Below are 27,820 nucleotides of genomic sequence, written 5' to 3'. Positions count from 1 at the left end.
ACAATGTAACACACACAGAAACGGACCAAGCATCAGACAAAATCCCACGAGAATAACAAATATAACACCAAAACCAAATACATGAATTTGGGATAGACAAGTACCGCTGGGTAAAGGATCCTACAAATTAATGCAAGATACAGTCACAGAAAATAATTATATTTATAAGTACGTCTGGGTCAGTGACAACTCTACAACAGAGTTATCCATCGGATCACCAGCAATAATAGTGATACATGGCTGTGTACATTATGTATATACAACTCGTCTAAACATCAACCCAACAATGTTAGATCATAACAAGTCAAAAAGGGTACAATTGTTATCAAAAGTACCAGGATTATAATTTTATACGCCATCACCATTAAATAACTATAAAATGAAAAAATATTAGATATTTCGGATAACAGATATCCTTCTTCAATAAAAGCACGATGTCAAATGAATCGTGTCAATATATTCAAACTGAGAAACTTTTTCTAAATCTTGACATTTATACAATTTAAGCGAACACCACAGACGCTGATACACAATTTTAAAATTTCCAAACACGGCACAAAGATTACAAAGATATGCTCAATGAAAATAGTTATTTTCGATGTGCACTGTCACAACTCTAAATTTCCAAAGGTTGTGACAGGTTAGATGTTATATCTGCATTGAGGGCAGTCCTAAAACAAAAAAATCAAAAATGTCCTAACCGATCCAAGTTGGTATAATATTTAAAATTTGACAGCGGTAGGGCAATTGCAACAGAAACTACATATTTAAGCCTCCCAAACGAATAGCAGTCTAATAATGATTAAAAAAATAAGTATTATCTAATGAGGTAAAATAATTGAACGTGGCTACGTACTTATACATCCATCCCGAATGAATGGAGCCCTGTAATTTAAACTGGTATTTAAAACAAAATTCGAACTGTAAAGCCAGTACTAAAGCCGGAGTTACTGGAAACAAGTGATGACAGGAAAATGAGGACTCATTTTATGTTTTTTTTTCATTTATGCCCTCTGGGGAAACTGTCCGTAACTTTCTTAAAGTCTTTCCCGAGCGACTCTGTCAACCTTCGACCAACCCTCGTTGTGGTCTATGATTGTGATGATAAGGTTTTTGAGATCAGCTTGTGTGTGCCCAGGTGATCTCAAATGACGACTTACGGGTAGGTCGGGCTTCCAAGTGTAGTCACTTCAATAACCATTCATGCGTTGTTTGTTGATTGCTGCTCTGTCTCGCCAACATATACTGCATGCCACATCGACACTGAAGGAGGTATACAACATTCTAGGTTTTGCAAGTTACATTGAAAAATATAGTGTACACAGACCCAGTCGAGTGGCAGGTAAATGTTTGAGTATTAAGTATTTGTAACGTCTGTTATCACATGACTTGAACCATCCTGCAATTGAACAGCTTTTATTTGAGGAGACGTCAGCTCTGACAAATAAGTCTTTCAGACTTGCTGGTCTCCGAAAAGCTAAGACAGGAGGATTGGGAAAGATCTTGAATAATTTAGGGTGTTTAGCAATAGCTAGTTTGCCAATTGGCACGGATCAAACGTGAAAGGTTAGTAAAGGCTGAATTGTATGTAAGAACAAACGGGACTATTTTGCTGCGCCTCTTCCGTTTGTACTGTAAGAGGTCATTGCGGCTGTTATTGTTAGCGCGTGCAAACCCCTAATCTATGTCCAATTTGTTATAACCTCGTTTTGTCAAAAATCCGCGAAGTTCCTGTAACCGTTTCGTGACAGCCTCCTCAGAGGAACAAATCCACTTGACTCTGAGAGCTTGACTGCACGGGATACTTTTTGTACAGTGTTTGGGGTGACCGCTTCGGGGAGAAAGATACTGATGTTTATCTGTGGGTTTACAGTAGAGGTCTGTTGATATGACACCGTCCTTTATAGATGTGGTTGTGTCTAAGAAAGATATCTTAGAGTCGAAAATTTCATACGTAAATTTAATTGAATGGTGGGCGTTGTTTTTGTTGGGATTCAATCCATTTCATGTCAACATCATCAATGAAACTGAACCAAGACAAAGGTTTGGATAAAGATGCTGCAATAATTTGTTTTTCTAATTTGCCTATGAAAATATTGGCGTAAGACGGTGCCATTTTCGTCCCCTTCGCTGTCCCGTTTATTTGAAGGTAATGATCACCATTAAAGGTGAAAGTGTTGCATTTCAGGACCAGAGTAAGCAGCTGAACTAAACATTCAGTAGGTGGTTCTAAAATGTTGCGCGAGTCCCATATTTCCCTACAAGATTGTATGCCGTCACCATAAGGTATGTTGGTATACAATGAGGTGACATCTAAAGTGACAAGGAGGGTTTCCGGAGGAAGAGGGTTCATGGATTCCATTTTACGAAGATAATCTGTAGTGTCTTGAATGTGGGAAGGAAGATTTTCTACTAAATGAAAATCGACGAATTCCGAGATTTTCTAAGTCGGATGGCAGTTTACGGATACAATGGGTCTACCAGGGTTGTTAATCTTGTGTATTTTGGGAAGAAGATACAATCGACCAGGCTTGGCATTCTCTGGTTTTAAATAACCAATTGTAATCCTCATCTATTAGACCGTCATTGTACATTGTTTGTAACGCAGTGATAATTTTGGAGCTAAACTCGGAAGTAGGGTCATAGTCTAGCTTCTTATAAAATCTCTCATCAGAGAGCTGACGCACTGCTTCCGCGATGTAGTTAGCTTTGTCCATTATCACAACGGCACTGCCCTTGTCTGCTGGTTTTATCACAATATCGTCTCGGTTTCTCAGCGATTGTATGACTTTTTTCTCGTCAGGAGAGGTGTTATAAAATGACGAGTACTTGTTGCTAGCTAGATGAACAACATCCGATTTGATTTTGTCTATAACATCTTCCAGTTGAGCAGATTTACTAGGTTTTGGAATCCATGAACTCTTCTTTTTAAAATGCGGAATTATGATTTCTTCCTCTGAGTCAGACGTGTCTGAGTCTCTGAGTCTTCCTCATTATCCACCTCTTAATCCTTGTTACCAAAATATTCTTTGATTCTGAGGGTTCTGGCAAAGTTATCAAGGTCAATTCCCAGTTTCATATTATCTATGTTATTGGGAGTAGGGCAAACATTCAAACCCTTAGACAAGACTTTAGTTTTGTCCTCAGATAAAGAGACTGAGGATAAATTGACAACCGTGTTGTTGGGATTGGTCGGAACTCTATTTTTTCTTTGAAATCTACGATTTCGAGGCTTTTTATTTGATTTTTTAACAGGGTCTGATTAAAGGGTGGTTAATTTGCACACCATCACGTTCAAATTTGTTAATCTGTTTGACCTGGAGCTTATGTGATTCAATATGGTTGATATCACCAGGATGTACTTGAATTTCGTTAAGTTCAGGATCAGGCAATTGTTCACGAGATCGGCAGTGCAAATTATCACGTAAAAGATCCATCAGACTAAAAGAACTGTGGTATAGAATGTTATTCAATCTGTGGAAAAATCTGTTTGACTTTTCTCCTGTTGTAAGTGGGGAGGCTTTTAAAACTAATCCTTTCGGAATAATTCCTTGATCAAGGTAGTTTTCTAAATTTGAAATGTGATGTTCGGTTTTGATAATTTTGATAGTAGAAGATCTTAATTTCTAAAAATAAAATTGCAAATGCATGATGGAATATGCAGTAAGAAAATCGGATCGGGTGAACACACTCGATGCAGACTACCAAAATGACTGAATAAATAGTCAACGATCATATATATATATATATGTTACCTTTTTGTTTTTGTTCTTTTTGTACATAAATAAGGCCGTTCGTTTTCTCCTTTGAATTGTTTTATATTGTCATTTCAAGGCCTTTTATATATATGACTTTGCGGTATGGGCTTTGCTCATTGTTGAACGCCGTATGGTGACCTACAGATGTTAGTTTGTGTGTCAGTTTGGTCTCATGTGGAGACTTGTCTCATATGCAAACATACCACATCAATTTTTATATATAGACAAAGCATATCGTCAAAAATTTAAGACAAGAATTAAAAAAAAATGCCATAGCACAATAACACAATAACACAATAACACAATAACGGTATGTATAAGTCAGAGCAACGTCACAAGTATCAAAGAAACACAAAAAGGAATACAGACAAAACAAGAAAAATGAAAGACAAGAATACAAAAATTGTCATAAAAACAATAACACAATAACGGTATGCATAAGTACAGAGCTACGTTATAATTATCAAGGAAACAAAATAAGGAATATAGACAATGCAGGAGAACTGAAAGACTAAAATACCACAAAAATACAAAAGAAGAATAACATAATAACGGGTAAGTACAGGGTCACGTCAAACTGATATAATTTAATTTTGGATGTTACGCGTCTTCTGATTAGCTGACGTTGTTTACTTTATCAGCCATAGACATAATTTAGTCATGTGACCGTGACGTCAACAACGTTTTTACATGGTTTTCACCCGTTAAAAATGAAATTTTATACAAATATATCATGCTTACAAGGGGTATTTGCCAAAAATACCGGTTGAGAGGTACAAATTTCCAGAGCCGTGTATTATTTGTGAAGTTTGAATATTTATCAAAAAGGTCTTGATATCTTCTGATGATATTTTTTAGAATATACTCCTGGTTCATCAACTTTCTACGCATACACTGGTGACGTTTTACAAAGTCTGAGTATGAGCTGCAAGCCCTTGAATACAGAATAAATTGGGAAATATATATCTCATATATAGGTGAAGTTGGTATATTGCTACTTCGGTGAGGGAAATTAAAATCGTCTCGTTTGTCATAGATTAAGTTATTGTCGTTTGTTGCTGTGTTACATATTTGTTTTCGATAATTATTTTGTACATACATTGGGCCGTTAGTCTTCTCGTTTGAACTGTTAAACATTTGTCATTTCAGTGTATTTTATAGCAGCAGACTATGCGGCATGGGCTTTGTTCATTGTTGAAAGCCGAACAGTGACATATAGTTGATAATTTCTGTGTTATTTGGTCTTTAGAGCTGTCAAACTGGCATATTTCCTTCTTATATTCATTTAAACATCAATTTCTTATAGAACGAAAACAATTTCGTTGTTTTCGTTTGATGTTTGAAACAAGTAACAGTAATGAATTCGTAGTAGACAGCTTCATCAGTTTGCGTACAGTAATTTCGATAATTTCTTTTTTTGTTTTTTTTGGAGAGGGTCGGTATTAAGTTATGATTTTCGTTCTCTATTTATGTGAATTTATCGGTCTGGCTAGGAGCTTTGTGTATATTGAGAATATTTAGTTGTACAAAACCGTATCAAAAACATATTTTGTACTTTAATCAGTTCGATTGTGTCGTTAGGATCCGTATTTAATGAAGCATGGTCTCATTAATCCAGCTTGATAAAAAATACAGATTACCATAATGTTTATCCTTCGGGGATCGTACCAGGAGCCCTGTGTTAATAGTCCGATGCGCTAACTACTACACCACAGCTCTGTTATCAACATTTTCTACATTACTTCAAATCTAATGCATGATTGAATTTAAATCTATATGTACCTTAAGATACTCATACATTTTTTTAATTCATATATATAAAACCGACGAGGAAAAATAACACCCGGCAATCGAAAACTTTATTTTTGTAGAGCCTATGTGTTCGAGTGTTCTAGCGCGTCGGGCACAGTGCAAAGCAATTTGGTGCCACGATATCTCAGTAGCATAAGTTCACATCTCGGCCAGGGAAAAAAAAATGATTCCGCAAACTTATAGATTTAACATTGTTGGGCTGATGTTTAGACGAATTGTATATACAGAATGTATTTTCTGAGAAGCAAGAGTAGCTAAGTTCCTCCTTGTAATAAAGATATTGTTACGTTAGGAAAAAGAAAAAAAAAAAAGAAAAAAAAGTCCCCCTTGTAATATAAACTGCCTAATTTAATATAACAAATAATTTACGAAAAAAACATGGCAAACATTTACCAACAACAACAAATATACTACATGCTCCTGACTTCAGAATGTCACATAAATAAGCTGGCGGCTTTAAACAGTCAGTGCCCATAACCCAACCTTAGACAGCACCCGATAAAAAATGTAAAATATCAGTTGCAATTGGCTTCACTATAAATATTGGTACGGTGCACAATAATCACTTAGCACAGGATCAAGAGTACTTGCAGTTACTGAAACCTAGTTCAAAACAAATACAAATAATAACAAGCATGTTCTTGAAGACTGGTTGTAGTAAAATAACAAAATGACTACTTACGATTTGTTTTGTATGAGACATTGCTCCATCAAAAAAAGCATGCATGAACAAACAATAACTGTGAAAACATGTAAATAAAGTATGGTTGTGAAACGACAGTCGTTCAACAGGAGATAGACTATTTAATTTTGCTTCACCTACACCATTGAAATACGAGTTTACTCATCATACTAGCCTGTTGTCAGAAAAACTAAACATCCAACGTCAGTGTTTGTGGCGATACATATTAAAACTGTTCCTTGGCTTAAACCCCAGTGAAACAAGGGTTTGCATTTCAAACCATGGGAGTATTAATACGGAGTATACACCTACTAGGTTTTCAGGTCAAAAGAAAATGTCAGCATAATGAAGATTCGGAAAACAGTCAATTAAACAACTCAAAAATATGCATAACAGACAGACTGATGATCATGTAGACAGCCGGATGAAAACGTATACACAGTATGGTAGACATATAAACCGACTGGTAGACATGTATATACAGACTGGTGGGAACATAAACTGACTGATGGAAACATAAACTGACTGGTGGAAACATAAACTGACTGGTAAACATGTAGATAGACTAATGAAAACGGAGACAAGCTGGTGGACAGAATAGTAGACACAAAGACAAACTGGTAATATGAAGTCAGTCTATTGAACATGCAGACATACTAGTGGAGACATAGACAGACCGACGAAAATATAGACGGACTAGTGGACAAAGATAGACTTGTGGACACATACATTCAGCCAGACGGTTGAGAATGTAGACAGACTAGGGGATTGTTAATAGGACTGGTGAAAATAAAGACAAACTAGTGAATACATAGATAAAATGATGAACGAACATGACAGACTTGTGTAAATGTAAATTGACAAAAAATATATGTCACCGTAAAAATCGTATTTAATTCTAACTCTGTTGGGTTTAATTTTCAGAATTATACCAATATAGTGAAATCTATACTATGGGGGAACATATTGGCATGGGGGGGGGGGGGGGGGGGGGGGAGTGACTATATGTATACTTATTACCAAATCTCCGCGTGGGAAGAAAGGCAATGGTCTAATATGTCCCCATGCGAAAAATTTGTCAGGGGGGAAACTCTCATGGGGAAGAATGAATATATATACCGGATTTTGATTTTTATAGTAGTGTATTTAAATAAACTATCATAGCTTTGACGTTTTTATAATTAAGATATAAGTATCATGTTCAAAAACGATTTTTTTTTCATTCTGTATTCGATACAGCTTATACAAATAAAAAAGATGTGATATGAGTGCCAATGAGACACATCTCCAACCAAGTCACAATGTATAAAAAGATAGCACGATGTCTTTGCCCAAACCAAACAGTAAGTTATAAAGGGTCATAAAGTGATTAGTTTATTTTACAAACTCATCCTAGTTTAAGGTGAAGTTCGTGTTGCTTTAGTTTTCTATGATGTATTTTGTATTCCTTTGTTTGTCGCTTTGGTCTTATTCTCTTTTTTTTATTGCCTTATAGTTTTTTTTCTGACTAATTTGTTTGAATGGTCCTTTGGTAACTTTTCCTCTCTTATATAACACTTCCATTTCAGAGACATTTATATTTTAAAAACCTATTACCCATACTCGTCACCAGGGGCAATGTGTTTCAAATATAGTAATTCAATAGTTCCGTGTGTTAGATTGTAGGAACATGTATGTGTCTAAACAAATCAAAAAAGGTTTTCAATATGATGATTCCTTAATTAGATAATAAGTAACACGTTCTGATAGTTCTCATAGTTAATCATTTATTGTCTGAGAAACTGGTAACTGCATTAATTAATTGCCTGCAAGAAAGAACAAAAAAAGAAATAATTTATTGTGCATTATTACAAACACGATTTATATTTTAACGTGTAATGTTACCAACATAAACTTAACAGGTGAGCGAGGCGTGTGATTTTCGGGTTTTGTGCCGTCATATATCTCATGGCGAAGCACAAGTTAAAAGTATATAAAATAAAAATGATATCTTATTGTAGCTTTTTTAATGGACATTTTTATTCTTTATTCCTGGCTTGGGTCATCATTGAATGAGACTTACCTTGGGATTTGTACTATAATCCACGATTTATATGGCGGCTGTGTGCCACTAGTAGAGCACTATCCGCCTTCAGGGTCACCTGGTATCATAAACAAGTCTTAGCGAGGTTCGCGATGCTTAGTCTTAAAGTTGTGAAATTGTAGGTCTTTTTTTTTCGACGTTCGTTTTTTGTCATCGATTCTTTTATTCTGTTTTGACTTGTGAGTTTTTATGTGTCCCCATGATATCTTCCACCTCAGTGTTACAGAAAAGAATTGATTACATAAGCTGGTACCATAATTTCAGGAGGAATCTTTTTTAGATGTTACTAATTATAAAATTTGTATGATTCCGAATAAGCCATTGGTTCTAGCTAAGTATGTGTGTCCCTTTGTTTTAGAGAGCTGATGTTAATACAGATAGGTGTGATTATTCTTCAGTACTCAGATATAAATGTAATGTTGATTATATAAATAGAGTCATAGACGAATTCTTATCTTAAAAAGTGTGACAAACTCTGTGACTTTATCGGATTGATGTTTTGTTCATAACGCTATCTCTGTCTATTTGTAATTTCTATTTTTAATGGCTGTAATATTGAAAAATAAATGATTTGTTACCAGTTGTGATTAATTCAATATAAGGAGTTATAACCTCTACAGCTGTATTATAACTTCTTTTATCTGTAAAATATATCTAACAAAAGGCTATTACCTGCCATGGGAAGATACAGATGCTAGTTCATTCAATATTCAGCGCCTGCACTTGCTAACTCAGCTGCCTCGGCGCCACTGCTAGCTGCCTCTGCTGCTGCTTCGGCGCCTGCACTTCCTGATTCTGCTGCTGATTTAAAACTTCCATAATCTGCAACTTCTGGAGCGTCTCCAAAATCTAAACCATCATATGCAACTTTGCTTTTTATAGCGTATTCGTGTTGTTTGTTTATTGCTGCCTTTTCACCCAAGTGCCGTTTATGTTGGTATTCACGCTCGCTGGTATGTCTTTTGTGTTGTTTCTCTGCATTATAAAGATGTTGTTTTACGTGTTTAACCAGCCTTTTGAGGTGCTGATCTGCTGCCTCTTTGATTTGCTTGATGTGGTTTCCGGATGCCTTGTTTATATCATAGATGTGTTTGTCTGCTTCTTTTTGTACTCGTCCCACGTGATCATTTGCTACATCATCAATGTTAGCTATATGATTGTCAGCGGCCTCGGCAATGTTTTTGGTATGTTTGTAAGCAATCTTCTTGTGCTGTTGAACATGTTGCTCAAGACTATTGTCTAGGTCGTCAAAGAATGGAGTAGCGTGATGAACTGAAACAAAACAAGATAGGAATTAGTATTCGATATTACGTGATGATTATCGTCACAATATCTAAAAGACAAATAAAAGCACTTATAAGTGGATACAATCTAACAGTACAAAAGGTGAAGCAAATATTATCAGATAAGTTCAGTTATTTTAAATGATTTTTCCCAGCTTCTGATGACGGGAGATGTTAAATTACTAATCATTCAATTTTCGTAAAATTTGTATTTCGGATTACCAAAAAGAAACACGACAACACTATGAATACAAATATTTGAATTTATCATTTTAATGCAAGTATTAAAAGGGACGCTCATCTAATCAATAAGGACGTTTTGTTGTATCCATTGCATCATTTAAAGAATGCACAAATAAAAATAACAAGCCAACTTAGTATATGTGTGTCTTTAGGAACAACAACATTAATCTAAAGGTAGCTTTGTGTTGATTATTTTGAAAATGAGGTCATAATAAAAACTAACAACATATCAGAATATTAAGATTCTGTTACTTTATGATGGGAAATCAATTTTTTGCAAAATGGTATAAGGAATATTTCGTTCAGCACTCAGTAAATTCCCGTTTGTCCTTATATGAACACTCTATAATGTAACACGATGTTGCCTAGGTATAAGGAATTCTTAGTTCAGGCCTTAGTATTATAGCCATTTGTCTTGATATGAGCACTCTATAATGTAACACAATATTGCCTAGGTATATTAACACTCTATAATGTAACATGATGTCGCCTATCAAGTCCATGCAACCAGTCTCGCATCTCAATGTTTTGTTAAACTTGATGTGTAATATTGTTAATGAAATCATGTTATATATATCTGATTAAGTTTCGGATAAAGAATGTTCCAATTGTTCCACTTTATATACATATCAAGCAGCCCTCGTTGTTTTAGATATATATTAAAAAAATATTTTTTACTGCATTTATTGCAACTGCAAATTATAAACTAATATCAGAGCAACTAATAAGTAATGGTCAATGTTTAAATACATGCAGTATTTAAAAAGTAGTTCTTCCGACTTGGGTATAATCTATACTATTAAACGAGAAGACCTCATTTTTGGTGTCGCTTCTCTTCTTTCCAGAATAAATTAATCAACACGCCTCTGTATCCTATAGGTACAGTGCATAGTCGCATTTGTCATCCATTCATATGATTATTCAGATTGAGTTGTTTTAGGAGAAAAACGAGAAAAAAGGCATCCGGATATTGTCCCGTCATTGTACGAAATTTTAAGTCAGATTAGACTTCCGGTTTGCGTTTTTCTGTATACTTTGAACATACATATACTACGAATAAAGTGTATTTTCAGAATTTTATCTGCTATCATTTTCAAGTTTACTATCCACGGCGGACACAGAGTTTATTAAATAGAGAGGGTCTGTATACTATATCAATGATCACCATTGATCGATTAGTAAACTTAGAATTGAAAGTAAATACGCTTTATTTATATAGTAATGAATGTTCATACTATACAGATAAGCGCTAAAATTATTCATGTGAACTTTTGATACTTTTTTTGAAATTCTCCAGTCATTAAATCTTTAACAAAATTCATTGATTACATAAAAAAAAAAAGATGTGGTATGATTGCCATGTTGAGACAACTCTCCACAAGAGACCAAAATGACACAGAAATTAACAACTATAGGTCACCGTACGGCCTTCAACAAAGAACAAAGCCCATACCGCATACTCAGCTTCAAAAGGCCCGAAATGACAATGTAAAACAATGCAAACGAGAAAACTAGCGGCCTTATTTATGTACAAAAAATGAACGAAAAACAAATATATAACACATAAACAAACGACAACCACTGAATTACAGGCTCCTTACTTAAATAAATGTTCATAACCTACTAAATGTATGTTCATATTGAAATTGATAGAAAACCAAAAATTGGGAACTTTAGAAATAAAGGTGGAGGGTAAAAAAAAACATTTTCCTGTCCCCAATAACCTATGATTTATGATACTTTTGCTGAAATTCTCCAGTCATTCTGTATTTTACAAAATTCTTCCAACAACACTTTACATACTTTAAACTACGCTCTGAATGCCCGCGATTTCGCGGGTGTGTTCTAGTATTTTTGATTGAAAGAAAATGATAGTCCTTTACCTTGAATACTTGTATATAGATGTTGACTTCCTAACTGCGTGAAACACTCATTGCTGTCACCGTAAGATTGATTGCACTCCTCCCAAAGGTTCAAAAATCTACGTCTGCCACAACTTAGGCGGTATCCTAGAGTAGAAATCGTACATTAGAATAAAATTACTCTGTAATTTATGTAATAGGAAAATGGCATTAATGTCAATCAATGTTCTTTCTGTGTATTTTTAACTGTATTTTGTAAGAATCTTAACATCTATACTATTAAACGAGAAGACCTCATTTTGTGTGTCGCTTCTCTTCTTTCCACAATAAAGTAATCATCATGTCTCTGTGTACTATTGGTACAGTGCATAGTCGCATTTGTCATCCATTTTTATGACTATTCAGATTGAGTTATTTTGGGAGAAAAACAAGAAAAAACACATCCGGATATTAATTCCGTCATTGGTCGAAATTTTAAGTGATATTAGACTTCCGGTTTGCGTTTTTCTGTATTTTTTTAAAATACATATACTACGAATGAAGTGTATTTTCTATCTGCTATCTTTTTCAAGTTTACTATCCACGGCTGTCACAGAGTTCACTAAATAGTGAGAGTCTGTATAATATAGAAATGACCGCCGTGGATTGATTAGTAAACTGAGAATTGAAAGTAAAAAGAAAATACACTTTATTTATAGTCATGAATGTTCATCATATACAGTTAAGCGCTAAAAGTATGCATGTGTTATTAATGTTACTAGAAATTTTAAAAAAGGGAATTTTTGAAAAATAAAGGAGGAGCTAGGCTAAAAAAACAATTGTCCTGTCACAAAGCACCTGACTTTTGATACCATTTCCAAAATTGTCCTTTAATTAAATCTTTTACCTAAATTCATTATTACAAAAAAATAAAAGATGTGGTATGATTGCCAATGAGACAACTCTCCACAAGAGACCAACATGACACAGAAATTAACAACTATGGGTCACCATACGGCCTTCAACAATGAGCAAAGCCCATACTGCATAGTCAGCTATAATAGGCCCGACATGCAATGTAAAACAATTCAAACGAAAAAACTAACGGCCATATTTATGTACAAAAAAAATGAACGAAAAAAAAAATGTAAGACACAAACAAACGACAACCACTGAACCACTGAAGAAAATACACTTTATTTATAGTCATGAATGTTCATCATATACAGTTAAGCGCTATAAGTATGCATGTGTTATTAATGTTAATAGAAATTTAAAAAAAAAGGGAATTTTTGAAAAATAAAGGAGGAGCTGGGCTAAAAAAAACAATTGTCCTGTCCCAAAGCACCTGACTTTTGATACCTTTTCTAAAATTCTCCTTTAATTAAATCTTTTACAGAAATTCATTATTACAAAAAAAAGAAGATGTGGTATGATTGCCAATGAGACAACTCTCCACAAGAGACCAAAATGACACAGAAATTAACAACTATAGGTCACCGTACGGCCTTCAACAATGAGCAAAGACCATACTGCATAGTCAGCTATAATAGGCCCGAAATGCAATGTAAAACAATTCAAACGAGAAAAACTAACGGCCTTATTTATGTACAAAAAAAAATGAACGAAAAAAAATATGTAAGAAACAAACAAACGACAACCACTGAATTACAGGCTCCTGACTTGAATGTTAATAATATACTACATGTATGTTCATATTGAAATTAAAAAAAAAACAAAAAAATTGGAATTTTGGAAACAAAGGAGGGATATAAAAAAGTGACTTTTTATACTTTTCCTGAAATTCTCCAGTCATTAAATCTTTTACAAAATTCTTCCTACAACACTTTACATACTTCCAACCACGCTCTGAATTCCCGCAATTTCGCGGGTGTGTTTTAGTGTTAATATTGAAAATATCAATATTTTGTTAACAACTTCATAGCTTTCTGTCTTTCAACACAAATTGTCAATACTCTATGTAAACTGCATAAATATCTGAAATATTCTGATAACATGCAAATTTTCTTATTGTCTGCTGCGGCGTTTCCTCTGTGGTTGTTATGTGTAACGTCATGACATCACAAATCTAACTTTAGCAAGTTTGCTTTATATTGACCACTAATATACATATAAATAGAAACATACTAGCTTCAATACACCTAAAAATAGTAACATGGCTACGGATACGTAACATTACCTTTTGAACACGTAATCGTAAAATCAAATGAATACATTAGAATGCTACACCATATGTAATATGTAAAGATTATAACATGCCTTTTTCCATATTGGCTCTGGTATCATCCCGAAGCTTTAGCCGATGGCCGATATGGGTCGAGGGATGATACCAGGGACAATATGGAAAAGATATGTTATAATCTATTTATCACATATTTATGTTTTGCAGGAAAGAGGGGGGAAAAGTTCAATTATAAGAATTTAATGAAACAAAACAGGTAAATCTTTAAAAAAAAAATCCCAAAAGTTTTATCACATTTAGTTTTTATCATTTTAATATATACTCCATAGAAGTTTAAATTGTCACATTTCCACTTATTTTAGAACATGGCAATACACAAACGCGAGAGTTTTGGAATATGGCAATACACAAACGCGTGAAATTTGGAATATGGCAATATACAAACGCGAAAATTTTGCACCGTCATTGTTCGCCATTGGCGTTAAGGACGCAATGACGTCACGTCATTTGGAGGAATATCAATATACTCTTTTTTGGCCCGGGGCAATTTTGAGGTTATTGCATATGCAAAACCTTAGGTATTCATAACAAATATGTGATAAATCTGTATAATAATTCACTTACTGTTTCCTCCAAAGTATATGATCCCATGGCTAAGTCTCAAATTGTAGTATGCGTGACCATGACTGTGACTGTGGCTATGTCCATGAACATGTACATGAGTGTGTCTATTTGTGTGTACATGTCTATGTATCCTATGTATAACGGGATGATTGTGAACATGTTTGTGTACAATGTGATGTCTGTGAACATGTCTATGAACCTTATGTACGACGTGATGTCTATGTACCCGATGTACAACGTGGTGTCTGTGTACCCTATGTACCACGTGGTGTCTGTGTATATGTTTGTGTATTCCTCGGTGATGGTGTACATGTTTATGCCCATATCTGTGTCCATGTCGATGATGTCTATGTACCCGATGTACAACATGATGTCTATGTACCCGATGTACGACGTGGTGTCTGTGTATATGTTTGTGTATTCCACGGTGATGGTGCCTATGTCCGTATCTGTGTCCATGTCGATGTCCGAAGAGAAGTTTGTGTATACGTGTGTGTCTATGAACATGAACACGCTTATGTCCATATTTGTAGCCATGTCTATGTTTATGATGATACTTTCGAACATGTCTCCTTCCATAACGTTTAGCTCCGTATTTTCGAACATGTCTTCTTCCATATCGTTTAGCTCCGTATTTTCGAACATGTCTCTTTCCATAACGTTTAGCTCCGTATTTTCGAACGTGTCTCTTTCCATAACGTTTACCTCCGTATTTTCGAACATGTCTCTTGCCATGACGTTTAGCTCCGTATTTTCGAACATGTCTCTTTCCATAACGTTTAGCGCCGTATTTTCGAACATGTCTCTTTCCATAACGTCTAGCGCCATATTTTCGAACATGTCTTCTTCCATATCGTTTAGCTCCATATTTTCGAACATGTCTCCTTCCATAACGTTTAGCTCCATATTTTCGAACATGTCTCTTTCCATAACGTTTAGCTCCGTATTTTCGAACATGTCTCTTTCCATAACGTTTACCTCCGTATTTTCGAACATGTCTCTTGCCATAACGTTTAGCTCCGTATTTTCGAACATGTCTCTTTCTATAACGTTTAGAGCCGTATTTTCGAACATGTCTCTTTCCATAACGTTTAGCGCCATATTTTCGAACATGTCTTCTTCCATAACGTTTAGCTCCGTATTTTCGAACATGTCTCTTGCCATAACGTTTAGCTCCGTATTTTCGAACATGTCTCTTTCCATAACGTTTAGCGCCATATTTTCGAACATGTCTTCTTCCATAACGTTTAGCTCCGTATTTTCGAACATGTCTCTTTCCATAACGTTTAGATCCGTATTTTCGAACATGTCTCCTTCCATAACGTTTAGCTCCATATTTTCTTACATGGGATTTTCTTACATATCTTCCAACATGTGCACGACCTAACAAAGTGCTTAAACATCTTTTATATAGAAGGTTTAATATAAAAAAAAAAAACACAAGAAGCTAATTCAAAATTGTAAATACAGTTGAATCATTATAGAACAATTATCATCTTTTATAAACTAAAAGCTTATCTAAATTCTCTTTAAAGTTCACTTATGTATATCAAACCTTTTACCGCTTCACATTATTTGAAGGTTAATCAAATGAGAACTGATTATGATACGTGCATAACACTGAACATATTTAAAACAAAAAGAAGGTTTTTTTTTGCTATACATCATTTTAGATATATTATATCTTACGATAATTCCTGTGATGGGAAACACGTCTTTTATAGCTGTGTCGATGGGAAACTCTTTTGTGATAGGTCCTGTGACGGGATACTCTTACATGATAACTTCTATGGCGGGACACACTTTTATGATAACTTCTATGCCGGGAAACACTTTTATGTCCTATGAACATAATAGTTCCATATTATTTTATTGCATATTTATCAATTTGATGAGGTCAATACGTTACATATGGACCTATTCAGATTATATTGACCGAGGACGATCTTCGAGTTTCAATAGAATCTAACAGGTCTATATATAACGTATTGACTGAGTGAAAGTCCTTAATTTATATGCAATATATAAATATATGAAGATAGAGTACGTGGTATTCACCAATGATAATACTTTCCTAAGGAGACAAATGAACTTTTGTTTAAAACGAAATAACATAAAAAAAAACAATTGTTAAATAATGACCAAGAGCGATATGATATAGTAGGACAGAACAGTAAACGATTAGACAAAATATGAAACAAACATACAAGAAGACCAATGGCGGGATTCAAGCAAAAAACAATAATGAAAATTAAATAGAACTGAAGGCAACCAATTACAACCACTGCATTACAGACTTTAAAGGTGTAAACATATTGGTCAGTACTCAATAAGAAGAAAAAGAGCTTTTACAGAAACACGTTAGAACTATTAAAAACAAATATTGCAAAGATCCTGACTAATAAACAATGAACAAAGAACAAAACTAGCAATGAGAAAAACAAAAGACATACAGTATGGGTCTTAGAGTATATATTTTGCTATTTAACAAAAACACATGATAAAGACTTGTATGCACTACTTTGATTATCGGGACTTATTTTCTTCCTCTATGCTAAAGGCTTCGCTGTGATTATGGTATTAAGAGCTCAAATGCAAGCACAATCACCACACAAAGCCGAAACAAAACAAAATTACTAGTATAAGGACAAAAGTCACAGAATATCATACATTGACTACTGTCTTCTTGTTACTGTAAGCTAACGGGTTTAATGTTAATGCGTCATAAACAGTCTTGGAAAGCATTTTCTTGTGGAATTCCAAAATATAAAAAATATCGTTGACAGGATCAAGGATCATATTATTTATTATTATCAAGTTTTTATAATGTCTTGCAATAGATATTTAATAATGTTTTAATTTTTCAAAATCTAAATTTGAAATCAATGCTAGCCTCGGATTTTAACTCGTTGTTTTTCTAATGACATTTAATAATCAAATTTGATTTATACGTTAACTAAGAAAACTAATTCAGGACTTATAAATAAGTATAAATGTTGGATACATACTGCCTCCTCTGTGTCTTCTACCATAGGATTCTGCCACTACCACTGAAAAAAATAATACCTTTTAGATTGATGGCGTTCAATACGCTTTTATGGATAAACCTTCATCGAGAATGCTAAATATCATGAAAGACAAACATTTATGAGAACCACACAATTGAAGAGCTTAATGACAAAAAAACTAAAACTATTGGCCATAGCTATCTAAAACTAAAACTATTGGCCATAGCTATCTGAGGCAAATTTAGTCGACGGAGTTTCAACCTTAATTTCTTTATAATTTCATATTTATTTTAAAATATAATTTAAGTGAGCGCTGTTCTGAAGTGTCACACAGACGTTAATTGATAGGACAAACTTAGTCTTTGGTTACCAATACACCGATTACTACAACCCTGACAATGGTGTCGTTTTGGTAGATTTTTATGTGTTGTTTTTTTTAAAGTTCAATAGCAACATGTCTGGATAATGAAATCATTTACTATTTTGCTGGTTAATGATAGTTAGTGAATATTAAATATAGAGAAACGCCAATTAAGTATAAATCTTTCTAAATAGAATGAAAATTATGAAAACGTTTTGTCTTTTTTATTATTTAGGGATGAATATTTGACAATTGTATCAACCCATCATTTTCTCCACGAAAAAGGCATTTGTACAAAAAGGCAATGGCAAGTTTAGGTAACTTTAATACTATAGGTTTTTCTTTGTAATCAATTTCTAATTGTACTTAAAACTCGTACCTTATGTGGTTGTCTTATCAATTATTGATATAATCTAGTCATCTTTTAAAACCCTATATTAAATAAGAAATCAGATCTGCAAAACCGTAGCTAATGTAAACAATGCCAGTTTGACTGTACAAACTGTAAACATATAAAAGGGAATTATAGTATACCTAATACTGCAAGAACCAGCAGGATGGTGAAAAATCCACACTTCATGCTGAATTTTGTGTTCAATGCTCACACAAAGATCTGTGCTATGACAAGTTATGCAGTATCTTTAATTTTGGAGCTTGCTCTTTGAAAATACTATTTTTACTAGTTATATAGTAAATAGTGTTCAGCAAGATGTTACCTGTTTTTATATGTCATAGTACACATATCGTGTTTCTCCATTCAAAAAAGTATTGTTCTCATTGTTTTCTTTCTATGTTTTACTTGTAGGAAATGAAGATTATAGTTTTGATCTTCGTGTAATCCATCGCCAACATGATATTTGATCACAGAGTTTAAAACAGTGTTAAGAGAAACATTGTTCAGTGCAGGAGAACTTTTACCTCGGAATTTAGCAACACTTGACCATTGTTAACCACTTCATGCACACAATGCAGTTTTCTACATAAATCTGGTTCATGATGCAGTTATGTTTATTGCTAGTCAAAACTGGAAGAATTTAATAAATCTTCCTTGAAATAAATCAGCAGCAAGTCTCTGAATTTAGTAACACTTGACCATTGTGAACCACTTAAGGTGGCACGGCAGTATTTTCTGGCCCATAGGGGATAAGGATAGCATTTTTAGAATTTTCACCCATTTCTAACACTGCGAAAAATCAAACATTCACAGTTAACTGAAGTACTTTTATTTTACTACTCAGACATGCATTTGAATGTGTATCATGACCGTTTACTTTTTTTGCTATTTTCAAAAACCTAAGGCCACTAGTGCGTTTAGGTCTTTTATCGTAGAGTGAATACAGAATTTAAAAACATTCCCCAAAATTCATCTTCATCTGTATGTAAAATTATTTCATATTTTTCTACACCTGATTCATCCCTCAGTTTGGGAAAGTATGTTCAGTTGATACTGTATTTTTTGTCCAATCACACTGTTCAGATACATTGACTTACGTAGGGTACACAAAAGAGCAACCTGTATTCTAGAATGCAAATACTACCGTGCCAACTTAATGCACAATGTAGTTTTCTACACAAATCGGGTACATTGATAAGACGAAGTTATGTTTATTGCTAGTCATAGCTCTAAAACTGGAAGAATTTTACAAATTTTCCTTAAAATAAATCAGCAGCCAGTTTTATGAGTATTATTTAATTTAAGTATTTAATTGCTAGGGTCAAAAGTTGATATGTCGTGACTCTCTAAAATTAGGATATATAGATATAACCTTCCGGAGATGTTCATGTTGAATTATATGTAGATCACCAGTAATTACATGACATGGGGCTTGTAAAAATAAGGACACTTGGAACAGTCACATGTCAGACAGTATTTCCCGTTTTCTTCTATATCAAGATGTTCTAATTATAAAAAAAGGAGATGTGGTTGATTGCCAAAGAGTTAAATGACACAGACACCAACAACTATAGGACACCGTACAAACTTCATTAATCAGTAAAGCTGATCCCGCATAATAAGCTTCAAAAGGCCCAGAAATGACAAATGTAAAACAAATTAAACGCAAAGAAACCAACGGTCTTATTTATGTACAAAACAAATGAACGAAAAACAAATATGTAACACAGCAACAAACGACAAACACTGAATTGCAGGCTCCTGACTTGGGATAAAAATAAGGAAAAGTCTGAAATGGCCTATATCTGTACTCGACTATACTGATTTTTACTCGACCAGTCTGAATTGGTCTGAAATTTAATTGATATAACTCGACTGCTGTCTGAACCAATCGTTTATTTGGTTAGGTTCAGTAGTTCACAAAAGGTCTGAGTTAAATTTCACATTTAAAATATCTACATGTAAATAAAGCAGTTGGATTGTTTGGCAAGGTGGTTAGGATTCAGATACACAGGTTAATAGCTATGACGGAGCTTGAAGAGAGCGTAGAAAACAATCTAAAAGGGAAAGACAGCAAAGGGTGCCGAAAAATCTGGATATTCAGTGGCTGACAAGGCGAACACTGTGTGGGCAGTATAAATAGTAATCACAAGAAAACTGAACTCGAGGAAAATTTAAAACGGAAAGTCCCTAATCAAATGGCAAAATCAAAAGTATGAGAGACTTGCGAGAGCTAAACAAAGAGGAAGCCAATGGTTATAAAAACTTTCTGAAAGTAGAATAGGACGCTGATTTTTTTATGGGAGTGTTATTGCTCTTTTCTTCCAAAGGAGATTTATTTGTCACTTGATATGTACTAATATTAGATAGCAATATACATAAATATTACCATCTTCCTTGCTTTCTTACAAATTAAGCCTGCTGTTTGTGTTATATATGTGCATATGTATGTAATCAGTATTTTCCATAGATCTGATAGCCAGTAGTTGGATGGTTCAAGATATTTCTTTTTGGTGTATCCATGGCAACAACCTGCCTTTTTTACTAATTAAATTGCAAAAAGGGGGCAAAGAGTCGCAAATTTTCTCAAAATTTGGCCAAATATAGAATTTCAATCTCCTTAAGGATACCTTTTCTGAAACTGTTTACATATATCCATCACGAATACAAATAAAAATCATTTGTCATTTTTTAAATTAAATTGTATCAAAAAACGTATGAAAATAGTGTTTGTAAACATTCGATATATAGTTGTTAACTTCTGTGTCATTATATGTCCTGTGCAGAGTTGTCTCATTAGTAATTATACAACGTCTTATTTTTATACTACAAAAATGTCTGGGCATACTGAAAATACGGACAGTCAAACAAAAATAGCCCATTAAACAGCTAAACTGTAATATTGATGTTCTTAAAAACTAACCTAGAATGCTAAATTAGTCATCAGCTGTCTAATACTAAATTTTAATGCACAAGTACTTTCATATTTTGAAAAATCTTCTGGGCCGAAATGCAGAATCTACTTCCCTTCCGAAACATCTGAGAACATCCCATGTTTCGTGTTGCTATGTTTTTAATTTTTTTCTGTTATGTTGTTTGTCTTCTCGTCGGCTTTCGATTTTTGCTATGGTTATGTCGGTTTGACCTTTGGGTTTGATTGTTCCTTTGGTATATGTGTTCTATCTTTTTAAAATTTTACACCTCCTTGCAACAGTACAGACGCGTTCTAAACATGGAGGAATTTGTGTACAGTTAAAAATAAAAAAGTGACAATATATTTTTGCAGAAGCAAAGTTATGAAAGTTAATCAGAACCGTACACATTTTTAGAGAATCGTGTAGCAGTCTTGTATACTCGTGTATGGCCGAGTAGAGATCGAAGAGTGGTCGAATGTGGTCGCATAGAGATCGGGTATCGGTAGAGCTGGTCTTGGATGAAAAAAATATAGAAGTCGCAGTGATCTTAAAGCGATCGGGCATTGGTCGAGGTAATATTTACATAAAACCTGGGCTTATCTCGGATGTTTCGGAAGGGAAGTATTATCTGCATTTTGGCCCCAGCGGATTTTTTAAATGTGAAAGTAACTGTGCATTAAAATTCATTATTATACAGCTGATGACTAATTTAGCCATCAAATAAAATTGAGAAAGGAAATGGGGAATGTGTCAAAGCGACAACAACCCGACCATAGATCAGACAACAGCCGAAGGCCACAAATGGGTCTTCAATGTAGCGAGAAACTCCCGAACCCGGAGGCGGACAGTTAACTGACATGCCAGCTCCAGACCTCAATTAAACTGATTGAAAGATTATGTCTTTATCGTATGAATATCAGGCACAATCCCACCGGTTAGGGGTTTAGTATCATACTATCATAAAATATATGAGAAGAACATAACCCGTGTCATGGCAACAATTGTTTTGTTTTTTTAAATAAATGTGTTTAGTTAGTTTTTAAGCACATAAATATTATATTTTAGCTGTTGAGTGGGATAAAAAATTTTACTGTCCCTTTTTTCCGTATATATAGAATGTTTTGTAGTATAAGAATGAGAAGATGTAGTATAATTCCCAATGAGACAACTCTCCACAGGACACCAAAATGACACATAAATTAACAACTTTATGTCAACGTACGGTCGAATGTTTACAAACACTTTTTCATACGATTTTTGATACAATTCTGTTAACAAAAATGAGATGAAAGACAATTTTTTTATTTGAATTCGTGATAGATATTTGTTAACAGTTTTAGAAAAGGTATTATCAATGGTATTGAAATTTTATTTTTGGTCAAATTTAGGGAAATATGAGAATCTTATCCCTTTTTGCAATATTATTAGTAAAAAAAGACAGGTTGATGACATGGATATCCCAAAAAGAATATCTTGAACCATTCAAGTACTAGGTATCAGATCTATGGAAAATACTGATTACATACATATGCACATATATGACACAAACAGTAGGCTTAATTTGTAAGAAAACAAGGAAAAGAGGATGAACATATTTATGTATATTGCTATCTAACATCAGTACTAATCCAGTGACAAATCTCATTTTGAAGAAAAGAGCAATAACACTCCCATAAAAGAATCCTACTTTACTATCAGGAATTTCAGAAAGTTTGTATAACCTTTGAGGTCCTCTGTGTTTAGCTCGTGCAAGTATCTCATACTTTTGATTTTGCCATTTGATTAGGGACTTTCTGTTTTAAATTTTCCTTGGAGTTCAGTATTTTTGTGATTACTATTTATACTGCCCACACAGTGCCTTGTAAACCACTGCATCATCTAGATTTTCGGCACCCTTTGCTGTCTACCCCTTTTCTACGCTCTCTTCAATCTCCGTCACAGCTATTAACCTGTCTATTTTTAGTATCTGAGCTCTAACCCCCTTGCAAAACTGCTTTATTTCCATGTAGATATTTTAAAAGTACAATTTTACTCAACCTTCTGTGAACTACTGAACCTAACCAAATAAACGGGGAACGTGTCTATTAGAAACAGATAATGCCCAAGCTTGCATATGCATATACCGTTATAAAGAGTCATTACTCAAGAAAAGTAAAAGTGACACAAAAAACTTTGTACTTGATCTGTGTGTTATGGTATTGCGTTTCATAAAATTTGGTTGAGGCAAAATAAAATTACAGAAAGGAAACTATACGTTCTTACGAAGGACAAGGGTAACACTTAAAGCCACCATCCGCTGCAGCGGGTGATATAAAAAAAAAAATTCAGGTGTTTTTATACTGAAATTGTACATACCCGACCATTGCCCGACTATCCCTACGACCCCTATATGATCAAATCGATCTGGTCTGGCCGAGATCAGACTGAGATCGAGTATAGTTGATTTGGTCTAGCTAGTCGAGAAAAGATCGTGTAGAGATCTTGAATTGGTCGGAATTATCGAATATGTATTCAATTAGTGGTCGCGTTTTATTCGTTATGGAGTCGTGAATGGTCGGGATAAGGTAGTGTACAGTTGGATAGCAGTCGGGTAGAAGTCGTAAACTTGCCCGATCAAGAATCTTGTCACGCTTGACGTAGAAATTTGGACAATCGAGATCATCGAGTTGATCTGATCTGCAGTGTGAACCTATCAGCATATTTATCAACACTTATATAAATACATATATATATCATCTTTAAAATAAAGATAAAACAAGGTGATCAAATAATCTCAAAACTGAATTGTGACTTATATTTTCAATGTTATTCAAAATTATTTTAATGTTTCGGATATATTGTTTGGTAACTGGACACTTTTCACCATTAACTTACTATTAAGCCTGGTATATATTTATGCTGTCAGTTGAGTTTAGTTAATAATGCAGTGAACATCCTTTTCTTATTAAAAATATATATAAATTAGTAAATAAAGCAACTTTAGAAAATGACAATAGAAAATAGATTTAAACATAATCGTGATATTAGAACTGCCATACCAATCCTTGATAACCTTTTAAAAAAGGAAATGCGTGATAAAAATACAATAAAAATTTATTTCAATTGATTATAAATATTTTTTTCAAAATTAAAGACTTGCCATTAGAAGCATTCCAATAATGTTTCTTTACGTCAGCACATGGGTGTTTTACATGTAACAAGAAAGCTCTATTTTTCTCAAACTCATGTATTACTTATCTAGTGAATTCAAAATGCATAGAGATTAAAAGTTTTATAGAATGTTTCAATTTTGAAAGAATGTTATTTAAAATGGATGACTCTCTGAACAGGTGTGATCTTTTGAATGAGTGTGCCCTAAGCATGAGGCATTACTTTATGCTTTACAAGAAATCCGAAAACCAATTTTATTCATTTCTTTAAATTCATTATCCCTTTTTGATATATATTATATATAATTTTGACAATTTTAATGTTTTTTTCATGAATTGTTAGCTAGTGTTGAATAAACTCACCACATTAATTAATGATGAATTATGATTATCAAATTCAAAGGGTCAAACCAATGTCTCGATCTTTTTCTCTTTTCTGTTCATAGCAATAAAGGGTGAGTAAAATATTTGTTTCACAATGAGGCATAGATGGCATTAACCAGATTAGGCACAATATTTTTGATTTTTTTTCTTCAATTCTTTAGACGTGATTTTAGCCTATCCAAGTCAAGTAATACTGATTAGTATTGTGGTGTCGAAACGTACTTGTTTATTTGATGCGACTGTCATAAAAGTGAGAGGTTTAGTTAACAATAAAACCAGGTTTTATCCACCTTTTTTTTGATTGTACCAAGTCAAGAATATGACAGTTGTTATCCATTCGTTTAATGTGTTTGAAATTTTATATTCCCATTGGATTTTTGAAGTTGATCAAAAACCCTGAGTATAATCTCCTCAATCTCTTTTCCAAACGACTAAAATAAAATAATTTCCTAATCGTTTTTTTGTTGTTGATCTGAACTTATCATAGAAGGTGTTGCGTAAAACGTCAAAACTGAGCACTGAACGCGCTATTTACAAACCCAGTTTGTATTTAAATACTGAACACCTAAAGTTTACAATTGTTTATTTCAACTACAAAATACTAACTTGTCTTTATTTGCCCCTCTTTCAATGAATATTTAGATGTTGTTGCATTTACACAATTACTTTCTTGTGCATCAACGATAGTACTGATTTGGAAATGGGGAATGTACTTTCAATCAGCTGTAGTCACAAAAGAGGGACGAAAGATACCAGAGGGACTAACAATAAATCGAAATTAAACTGACAACGCCATGGCTCAAAATGAAAAAGACATACAGACAAACAATAGTAAACATGACACAACATATAAAACTAAATAATAAGCAACACTAACCCCACCAAAAACTGGGGGTTATCTCAGGTGCTCCTGAAAGGTACGCAGATCCTGCTCCACATGTGGCACCCGTCCTGTTGCTCATGTTATAACACATCCGGTAAATAGTCTAATTAGATAGATCACATTCATGAAAGTTACGACGTAAGGAACATATCCGATATCATCTCTGAAACGATAATTCCATAACGGTCAACCAACTCGTGATGGCGTCCGTAAAATTTACGAAGGGATGATTTCAACTTCACCATTTGGAACTCTTGGTTTAATAGCTTCCTTGTGAATATATTATAGGAAATACAAGCACGGGATATCGTATCAATTGGGAGATATATACCCGTATGCTGGAATGTTGCTACTTAGAAATGGAAAGTTCACAATTGGAAAGCTGAAATGTCTCTTTTGTGATAAAGTTCAGTTTTTAACCGACCCTCATTGTCAATTTCTAGATGTAAGTCAAGATATGAAGTTGACTTAACTGTATCTGTTGTATCTTTTATCTCTAGTTCGATTTGATAGATGCTTTAAACATAGTCACACAATTTTGAATTAATTAGTGAGAGAACATCATCTATATAGCGGAAAGTTAAGTTAAAGGATATTGCTAACTTTTTATATTTCTTCCTAAGAAGTTCCTGTATGAAGTCAGCCTCATAATTATAAAGAAACAAGCTGGCAAGAAGAGGGGTAGAATTGGTTCCCATTGAAATGTCGACAGTATGTTGACAAACACGTCCTTCGAACGTAACAAATATGTTGTCAATAAAGAAATCAAGCATCTTGATAATGTCAGATTCAGAAATTTTTTTGTTTGAATCAGAGTGATCCTTTACAAGTAGAATTTATCCCTCCCTAAGACAAGATACTTGTATTTACGTTGTCCATTCTTTTTTATGAAACAAAGCAATATCAACTTTTTCAATTTGGCTTTCAGTTTTGAATGTGGAATACTTGTGTAAAGTGTAGAAAAATCAATTGTTTTAATACTATAACAAGATGAAAGAGAGTTAGATTGTATGTACTCAAAAAGATCTTTTGATTTTTTTAGTATCCACATCTGATTCACGGCACCTCTAGAATAGACAGTTTCACAATAACTTTGAAGCCCGGCTTTGATTGCTGATAAAATAGATGTTAATAATTTAGAGAGGTTTCGTCACAACAGTGACATCTGTGGACACATGGGGAATTTTTAAACTTTGTACTAGTTTGGCTTTGTTACCATGTTCAAAAGTCATAAATCGATTGAGAGAAAACAAATCCGGGTTACAAACTTACACCGAGGGAAACACGTCAATTTTAAGAGGAAAACAACAAAATAACAGAACACAGAAATGCAACAAAATGCACACAGCAATGTAACATTCATAGAAACGAACTATTAGATATAACAACTGCCATATGCCTAAAGTGTTAAATCCTATCAAATAAAGCACATTTTACAAAAATGCAATAAAATCAAGGTGAAGTGGTGAAATGGCCAAGAAGAAAACTAAACACCTTTGAATTTAGTGATATTAAGCAATAATGGGCCACCGTGTGGTCTTCAACGAAATGAAAATTCCCATACTGTATAGTTAGTTAGCTATACAAAAAATGACACGAAAAATGTTAAACATTTAATATTTGTTGTTGATAATTTACAGTAAACATTTCATCAAGGTTATCATATGTGTGTATATAAATATATATATATATACAACTCGTCTAAACACCAACCCAACAATGTTAGATCTATAAATTTGCTTTCGCAAATTTTTTGTTCTTCCCTCGACGGGATTCGAACCCATGCTACTGAGATATCATGACACCAAATCGCCTGCACTGTAGCCGTCCCGCTAGACCACACGACCACCTAGGCTTCACAAAAATAAAGCTTTCGGTGGTCGAGTGTTACCTTTCCTCGTCAGTTTTAATCTAGCGTCGTACCATAATAAGTACAATAATCGTTAAATACGACTCAACATTCAAAGATGAATTAAAGGGAAACTGCCTAATTAAATAAAATCGTACACAACATTGTCATGTCCAATTATTTGTTTCATTTATTGTACATTGTTAAAGACTTCTAATATTCCTGATAAGAAATAAGAAAAATGTCTTTGTATCAATTTATTCACGAAATAAATTGACTTTTTTTTATCATTTTGATTATAATAGAACGAGAACATGCTACAGTTTTGTAAAGTTTAGTTATATTAAC

The 27,820-nt window shown here is 33.8% G+C and overlaps 1 protein-coding gene across 1 annotated transcript; it reads right to left on the bottom strand.

Annotated features, from left to right (window-relative positions):
- Positions 1–8,005: 8,005 nt before the first annotated feature.
- On the bottom strand, positions 8,006–18,600 carry LOC139517863 (uncharacterized). Its single transcript, XM_071309332.1, has 7 exons — positions 18,433–18,600; positions 17,538–17,579; positions 16,219–16,371; positions 14,530–15,912; positions 11,745–11,870; positions 9,008–9,607; positions 8,006–8,057 (listed from the first exon to the last, which is right to left on the bottom strand). The coding sequence occupies exons 1-6, from the start codon at positions 18,476–18,478 to the stop codon at positions 9,039–9,041; spliced, it is 2,319 nt and encodes a 772-aa protein (XP_071165433.1). The 5' UTR covers positions 18,479–18,600; the 3' UTR covers positions 8,006–8,057; positions 9,008–9,038.
- Positions 18,601–27,820: the final 9,220 nt, after the last annotated feature.

The sequence above is a fragment of the Mytilus edulis genome, chromosome 3, assembly GCF_963676685.1.
Source record: "Mytilus edulis chromosome 3, xbMytEdul2.2, whole genome shotgun sequence".
NCBI lineage: Eukaryota > Metazoa > Mollusca > Bivalvia > Mytilida > Mytilidae > Mytilus > Mytilus edulis.
The sequence above is the reverse complement of the archived record's forward strand: the minus strand, read 5'-3'. Positions and strand labels throughout refer to the sequence as shown.

Coding starts and splice junctions, on each gene's coding strand:
- LOC139517863 (XM_071309332.1), bottom strand. CDS start 18,478: ATGAAGTGTGGATTTTTCACCATCCTGCTGGTTCTTGCAGTATTAG. Junction 15,913..16,218: donor TTCCCATCACAGGAATTATC/GTAAGATATAAT, acceptor GCACTTTGTTAG/GTCGTGCACATGTTGGAAGA. Junction 9,608..11,744: donor TCTATATACAAGTATTCAAG/GTAAAGGACTAT, acceptor GTTTTGTTTCAG/TTCATCACGCTACTCCATTC.